An 8,194-nucleotide genomic window follows, 5' to 3' on the forward strand; every position below is an offset into this window, starting at 1 on the left:
TATATACCAAGCAAGTGAGTATAAAGAAAGGTTTTACATTTTTTATATCAATTTCATTAAAAACTTCTACACGCATAATCAATTTTTCCAACAAAAATTTAAAACGGGTACATTTTTTGCCCTTTTGAAAATATTTTATAATGATTATTTGTACATGAAAAAAAGATTATGTTAGAGATGTTATATATTCTGCTTAGAATAATTACTAATTAATTAATTCGTTTCCCATATAACGTATTTTACATTTAAGTTAATAAATAAATAAATTATATTGGGTTTATACGTATATGGAAACGCATTTAATATAGCTATTAAACAACAATTTTTATTTATAATTTATCTCTATCTTTAAAAACAGATAATCTACAAATATTTAATTTGTTTTTGAACGTACGTCACTATTTTGACATTTGTTGCTACCTCGAGTTACAAGGAACAATCAACAATTTTTTTGCTTTTTACGTAATGGCCATGGTGGGTAAACCGCAAGATAGGAATCACCACGCCAAACAAAATAAACCGGGGTAACCCCGAATGTATAGCTAATGTATTCATATATTGGTCGTTGTTACAAGATTACATTAGGTGTATTTAAAATCCCTTTGTATATCTATTATCTATGATTTAAAATAAATCTAACGCAAAATGCAATTAATTTGCTGGCGTGGCCCATCACCGCCATCTTCTTTAATATTTAGATATACTATTGAAAATTAATACATAATAAGCTAGTCTGTGCGCATCAAACAATTTTAAATTATTTATTAAATTATTTTTGTCAGTTTTATTTTTATTTTACACTGGTATATGTACTATTATATAATTACTTAATGTTATTTATTGCTCAAGTTTTGTAGTACCTCTAAGTATGCACACAAGGATACCAACATAAATAATTATAAAGTTATACAACCGTACAGGTTTTCCCTGTTTTATAAATATTTTGTAGACTATTTAACTTGACGTTAGTGTTACTAGGGCAAAAGATTATCCGGTCATAAGATAAGGTCAAATTATTTGTGATTTTCGTTTGGAAATACTGTAGCACATTTACAAAATTTGTTCAAAAATACAAAATGGTAAGTACCTATATTGCAAAAGTGTCTGTATTTAAGTATTGTGAGTGTGTAGAGAAATCTACATAAAGATTTTATAATGTAATATACCTGTTTTTAAGTAATTAAAATGAATAATACGATTTTTAAACTCGTCATTAGGAATTCATAATGTAGTTATGTAATCACATTAATTTGTTTTAGTCTGAACCAATACGAGTTGTGGTAACTGGTGCAGCTGGTCAAATTGCTTATTCTCTTCTTTATATGATAGCTAAAGGAGATGTGTTTGGTCCTGATCAAGCTGTTATTTTGCATTTATTGGATATACCCCCCATGATGGAGGTCCTACAAGGTGTTGTAATGGAACTTGCTGATTGTGCACTTCCCTTATTACGTGGTGTAGTACCAACTGCTGATCCAGCAGAGGCATTCAAAGATGTTTCTGCAGCCTTCCTTGTAGGAGCAATGCCCCGCAAACAAGGAATGGAAAGAAAAGATTTATTGTCTGCTAATGTTAAAATTTTTAAAGTCCAAGGGGAAGCACTGAATGAATATGCTAAGAAGGATGTCAAAGTATTGGTGGTTGGAAATCCTGCAAATACGAATGCTCTTGTTTGCTCAAAATATGCCCCTTCAATTCCGAGAGAAAATTTCACTGCTATGACCAGATTAGACCAAAATAGGGCACAAGCTCAAATTGCTGCCAAAGCTGGTGTACCAGTTAATCAGGTTTACAATGTTTTCATTTGGGGAAATCACTCTTCGACTCAAGTTCCTGATGCTTCTCATGCTAAAGTTATCACAGGACCAAATACAGCTATTTCGGCAGCTGATGCAGTAAAGAATGAGGCATGGTTGCTTGCTGAATTTATTGCAACAGTTCAAAAAAGGGGAGCTGCAGTAATTGCAGCAAGAAAAATGTCTTCAGCGATGTCTGCTGCAAAAGCTGCAGCAGATCACATGAGGGACTGGTTCAGAGGAACTGAACCAGGAAAATATGTATCGATGGGCGTTGTCAGCGATGGAAGTTATGGAGCACCCAAGGATGTTGTATTCTCATTCCCTGTGGAAATTAAAAATGGAAAATGGTCAATTGTACAGGGACTCCCTATTAACGATTTTTATCAACAGTTATTGACTGCTACTGGAAAAGAATTAGAAGAAGAAAAAGCTGAAGCATTTTCTGTTATCAACTCGTGACTCCTAACGAAGCTTTAAACAAGTTAAGTTGGATCAGAATTTCAGTTTTTGAATTAATTCAGTCATCTTACATAAAAATTGACAGCATCCAATACAAATTTTCTTTTGTACACTTTTTGTAAAATACCTTCAATTAACTGAAATTCTTCACAATTATTCAGCTGTAAAATGAGCCTGGTTTTTCTGGCTGTATATTAGTGCATTGCTTTTAGTACCTATGTAACAGCAATGTAGAAGGTGCGCTTCTGATTTAACTTCTTTAAAGCTTTTGGTTTAACAGATCTATTTTGTTACATTATTCGCATTTACTTTTGTATGCTTTACTATATCTGTATTATTTTTGACCACCGTTTCGTTTAATTGTAATCATTTTAAACTATCAATAAATAATGTTGCTGTTTAATATCTTGTTTATAGCATTTTTATTTATTTAAACAGATCTTGTATGTATATGTAATTTATTTAAGATAAAATCGCACTATATGCAATTATTTATCTAACAGTTTTTTATTATTTCACTTGCAAATTTAAATCTCCGATTACTTCTCTTGTTCGCGCACTATTTATATCAACTAAAACGCATTTAATTTAGAAATCAGTTAAATTTTAAAAAGTTAGTAATGTAGTATTACGTCAAACAACCACGTCGTAAGAAGAAGATACAAAAATCCCTTTTGGTACAAGACCTGATTATAAGTGAAGATAAATACTGAAATTTTAAACAAATAACGAGAACAGATCACACTACCAACGTTTTTTTTTTGCTTTTTGATTCACACATGCAGTTTCACAATAGTTACACCATCAACAGTTAAAATTATATTAACAGTTAATTAATTCTAGCATGTTGGCATATTTTAAAAATTGGAAAAGTACATTACTATGTAGCATAATGTCTATCTTGAGAAGGCAATATAAAAAGTTCTTGTTGTGCAGTTTACATCCAAAAAAGGACAACATCTAGGCTTCGAATCAATCCGTTGTTTGAGCGCCATATTGTTTTCAAACCAGAAAGATGTTCCAAATATTTTACTATAAGTACAATATGACTACTGTTATATAATTTCTTTTATTTTGATTATAGAAACCATTAAAAATTCTGCTAACACAAGCTGCAAGTAGCGTTGGCTATTCTCTTGCTCCTCTATTATGTAGCGGAGAAACTTTCGGTGAAGATCAACCAATTGTATTGCATCTGTTTGATAGCTCAGAAAAGGCTTTGAAAGGACTTCAAATGGAGCTGATAGATTGCGTTTATCCACAACTCGTCGATCTAATTGTAACAACTAATAGAACAGAAGCTTTCAAAGAAGTTACTATAGCCATAATAGGGGAAGCACCCAACGATGGTACCGATGATCTAGCTAATTTAATACAGGCCAATGCCCCCATTTTAAAGGAAGATGGCGAATCTCTACGGGATTATGCAGACAAAAATGTGAAAGTTATTGTTTATTGTAGGCCTGTTAACATTAGTACCATCATTTGTTCTGCTTTTGCTCAAACCATCCCCAAAGAGAATTTCACTGCAGTTACCATGCTCGACCATTTAAGAGCGCAAGCCCAAATTGCTAGGAAAGTTGGAGTCCGCCCTAACGAGGTGTTCAATGTAATCGTCTGGGGTAATCAAGGGCCCAACATTGTCCCCGATGCTAGCAATGCAGTTATAAGTCCAAAAAATTCACAAGAAAACATTCCTGTAGCCGAAAGAGTATCAAAAGAATGGCTTGAAAACGACTTTATCACAAGTGTTTGTAACAGGGAACAGAAAGTGGTTAAATATAGACAAATGAATTCAGTTTTTCCATTGGCTAAAGCCGTCGCCGATCACATTCGTTATTTATTTAAGGGAACTGAACCTGGAAGGTTCGTCTCTATGGGTGTGAGTAGTGGAAAAAAGGGACGTTATGGAGCCCCACCTAATATAATTTTTTCATATCCTGTTGTCACTCGTGGTGGAAAATATTGTGTGACACAACAATTAACTGTTAGCGATTGCCACAAGCAGTTGATGAATGAGTCGGCTGACGAATTAATGAAACACAAAGAGGAAGCGGCAAAATACATCTCCTTACCTAAAGAATAATAAACACAAATATTTTGCTGTCTGAAAATATTTGGAATAATTCAAATGATTTCTCAACAAATTTTACAATTATATTACCTGTAGTGGATTTCAATACAAATGTAAATGGATTTTCATGATTAAATAAAATAAATTCTCTAACATTTGGATTTTATAAAAGCTTTATTTTATGTTACTTATAAAATAGATTGAATTTTTAAAATCTCAGTAGCCTTTTTTTNGAAATGTTAACCAAAATTGTTGACAATATTAATAAACTCGGAAATTTTATTTAAGTAGTAAAAATGGGAAAGGATGGGGGGCAGTCTTTCTGGAGGTCGGTCAATCTATACTTACGATTTTAAAATATGTTTGTAAGAAAACTGTAAGTGTCTCATTTTAAAGAAATGGCCGAATGCCTTACGAAACGTCAGGTATATTATTTATATCAAATAATTATTTAATTTATTGTGATAAAATGTGAGGATTCATTGAGATGAAAGTTTTTAGCTTGTATGTAGAATAAACGAAGTAGATAAATGTTTGGATAAATTGGAAGAAAAATATTTCAGATTAAAAAAAGAAAAATTAGATATAGAACAACTTTTAAAAGGTAGGTATGTGAAATTTTGAATAAAAGGCATTTTTCTTTCTTATTAAATCGTATAATACATATGATGCTCTTAGCTTACTACCCCATAAGGAATAACAAACAAATATGTAACTTTAAATTGAAAGTGACCGCACCATGTAGAAATATTTTTAAAGTAGACGCTATTTATCATTTCATTTAAGTCCCAAACAGATTTATTAATGATAAGCTCTGAAAGTGGAAAGAACTTTTATTACTTTCTTTTATTAACTTATTTGTTTGTTAACGTTTTAACTATTTTACTTATCTTGTGGTACATATATCATAATAGTGCCTAATGATTTTGGCTAAAAAATTACAAAAACATTTACTTTAGAAACAATATGTCAACAACATGCAGCTAAGAAGAAAGCGATTTGCTTAGCAAAGAAAAACAAACAACTTGAAAGAGAGTTGGCCGATATTAATGAAATGGCCCTTTTGGTTAAAGCAGAATGCAATAATGCGATAAGGAATAGTGTTGAAAAAATTAACAGGTACCATTGGGAATTAACAGCAGTAGTACAATAGTATTAATATATGTATCACGTAATTCATGAAATTTGCTGGTTTTTAATGTATGCCTCTAAAATATTTTTACTAATTCAAGAGCTAGTCCACATTGGCTAATTATTAAAAGTTAATATTTTATTCAGTTGACAAGAAATGGTAACCGGAAATAGTACCTAAAAGCTCATTTTCTCTCTCTTTCATCCAGATTGCAAGCAAGAGCACATGAAATTGCATTGCAAAGTGAATATCTTAAATTGGAAGCAGCTGATTTACGGTGTGAAAAAGAACAGCTATTAATTAAACTGAAGTGTTTTCAGGATACAAAATCACAATTGCAGAGTGCATTAGAAACTGCACTTGATGAGAAATGTCAAATGTGTAAAAGAATACAGGAATTGGAAACATGTGGTTAGTTAAAAAGTTTCTCAAGATACACCTATGCGAAAATTTTTATTTTTTTTTTATAAGATATCGAGAAGTCATTAACGTTTAACATTTGATTATTTTACGTAGAACAGAATTATAAAATGGAAATCGATCGTTTGGTTCGATTATCTGTTAACCAAAGACGTGCACTGTGTGAGAATGACTCTTCACCAAATAATTCTCAAAATGTACCGATCACTTTGGAACCCAAAGAACAAGGAGAACCCATCAAAAAGTCTACACAACCTAAAGAACCCCTCAAGAAGCCCGTACAACTGAAAGATCTCGTCGGAAAACCCATACAACCTAGAGAATTCAATGGAAAACCCATACAACCCAAAGAACTTATCGGACAGCCCACACAACCTAATAAACATACCGAAGAACAAAAGTGTTCCGGAACATCGGTAAGACGAAATTTAACTTCATATGTTTTCTTCTATTTCATATAAGTACGTAATGTTTTAATAAATTTCGAACTATGCAATTGTAAAAGCCCCAAATTTACATTTAGTCAGAGCCACCTCCTCCAGAACCTATAAGAGTATTACTAACAGGAGCTACTGGACGCATATCCAACAATCTGCTGCCCATGATAGCAAAAGGGGATGTATTTGGTCCTGAACAAACTTTAATGATCCACCTTTTTGATATACCCGACAAGAAACAACAACTTCAAAGTTTAGTAATGGAGTTTCTTGATTGTGCCTACCCATTAGTCCAATGTGTGTTTTGTACCGACGAACTTGAAGATGCTTGCAAGGATGTAACTGCAGCTTTCCTCGTTGGTGCTAAGAGTCAGAGCCCAGGGATGGATGTAAGAGATCTTCTACCAGAAAATGCACCCATATTTAAAGCTCAAGGAGAAGCATTAGATAAAAACGCAAAGAAGGATGTGAAAGTTCTCGTTGTGGGAGATCCTGTTAATACCAATGCCCTAATTTGTTCAAAATTTGCTCCTTCTATCCCAAAAGAAAATTTCTCTTCTTTAAACAGGCTGGACCAGAACAGGGCCTCAGTACAAATAGCATGTAAAGCAAATGTGCCTGTTAGTCAAATTAATAACGTCATCATTTGGGGAAATCATTCGTCCACACAGGTTCCAGACGTAACCCAAGCTAAAATTAACTCACTACCAGTTGAAGATGTTATAAAAGACCAAACGTGGATTACAAATGAATTTGTTCCAACGATCCAACAAAGAACAAATATACTTTTGGAAGCTAAAGGGGAATCGGCTGCAATGTCGACAGCTAAAGCTGCTGCTGATCAAATGAATAACTGGTTCAAGGGGACTGAGAGTGGAAAGTTTGTGTCGATGGGCGTCATGAGTGATGGATCATATTGTGTGCCAAAAGATTTGATATTCTCCTTCCCTGTGGAAATTAAAGATGGGAAGTGGTTTATTGTGCAAGGACTTACTGTTAAGGATGAAATAAAGAAAATGATGGATGCAAGTAGAAGAGAGTTAGAAGAGGATAGAGACGCTGCTTTTAAAATATTAGGGAACTAATGTGCAAGCTAAGAGTTCTTTAACATACGTTAAGTATTATAAAACAGAATAAATTAATAAATCAAAAATACGTGATTTCAAAATATTTTTATTGAAAAGGAGATATATTAGAAATGAGTTTATTATGTAAGAATTGTAAGAACTTGCAAGAAAATGTTATAAATAATGAACAAATGAAAAAAGTATTAAAAAATAATGTAATTTATTTGTAAAATGTTCTTTTTATTTTATTTATGATTTTTATCGTCTTTCTGAAAATGACATGAGACTTGATAAGCTAAAAATTAATATCACCAAAATATTTGCTTACAACTTATATATGATTTGAAATTAAATTAAATAAACAAAAAGTAAAAAACCTTCGCCACCAAATTTACCAGGATTTGTCTGACATGTGTAACATACATCCAGAAAAAAATAAATCTTTCATAAATGGTGGTTGTAGGTTTTATTCAGTTGATTATCGGTATCATGATCAGTACTAAACTTAAGCTTAAAGTCATGGTGAGGGGTCCTATCTAAAACCTTATTTGATTATGTTCTCATTAGTTTATTGTTGTCTGATTAACTTTCTTTTTCTATTATGCTTCTAAAGTTATCGTTACTAAAAACAGACAATTAAAAGCGATATGTTTTTTCTTTTTGAAAAGGAATATTTTACATTTACACATTTTACTGTAAAGATATGACTAATGGCGGAACCAAACAATATGATTTTGAGCTTGTAAACGCTTTGTAATCCAAATAAATCTTTAATGAATAATATTATTATTATTATTAATTAAGCA

The 8,194-nt window shown here is 32.1% G+C and overlaps 2 protein-coding genes and 1 pseudogene across 2 annotated transcripts; all 3 read left to right on the forward strand.

The window, feature by feature from the left end:
- The first annotated feature begins 6 nt into the window (after positions 1-6).
- LOC112905894 lies at positions 7-4,467 on the forward strand (annotated as a pseudogene).
- On the forward strand, positions 865-2,661 carry LOC108735089 (malate dehydrogenase, cytoplasmic). Its single transcript, XM_018466907.2, has 2 exons — positions 865-1,079; positions 1,260-2,661. The coding sequence occupies exons 1-2, from the start codon at positions 1,077-1,079 to the stop codon at positions 2,256-2,258; spliced, it is 1,002 nt and encodes a 333-aa protein (XP_018322409.1). The 5' UTR covers positions 865-1,076; the 3' UTR covers positions 2,259-2,661.
- A 114-nt stretch (positions 4,468-4,581) lies between the features above and the next one.
- Positions 4,582-7,489, forward strand: LOC108743830 (malate dehydrogenase, cytoplasmic-like). The gene is made up of 6 exons (XM_025979247.1): positions 4,582-4,757; positions 4,834-4,936; positions 5,292-5,451; positions 5,673-5,875; positions 5,981-6,300; positions 6,408-7,489. Exons 1-6 carry the CDS (start codon positions 4,731-4,733, stop codon positions 7,404-7,406), a joined length of 1,812 nt encoding a protein of 603 aa, XP_025835032.1. The 5' UTR covers positions 4,582-4,730; the 3' UTR covers positions 7,407-7,489.
- Positions 7,490-8,194: the final 705 nt, after the last annotated feature.

This window comes from Agrilus planipennis, unplaced genomic scaffold (assembly GCF_000699045.2).
Source record: "Agrilus planipennis isolate EAB-ADULT unplaced genomic scaffold, Apla_2.0 scaffold20, whole genome shotgun sequence".
Lineage (NCBI taxonomy): Eukaryota > Metazoa > Arthropoda > Insecta > Coleoptera > Buprestidae > Agrilus > Agrilus planipennis.

Bases quoted from the DNA above. Each gene is read 5' to 3' on its own strand.
- LOC108743830 (XM_025979247.1), top strand. From the start codon at position 4,731: ATGGCCGAATGCCTTACGAAACGTCAG. The intron at 4,758-4,833 runs GTATATTATTTA...GAAAGTTTTTAG, and splicing joins AATGCCTTACGAAACGTCAG to CTTGTATGTAGAATAAACGA. The intron at 5,876-5,980 runs GTTAGTTAAAAA...TATTTTACGTAG, and splicing joins ACAGGAATTGGAAACATGTG to AACAGAATTATAAAATGGAA.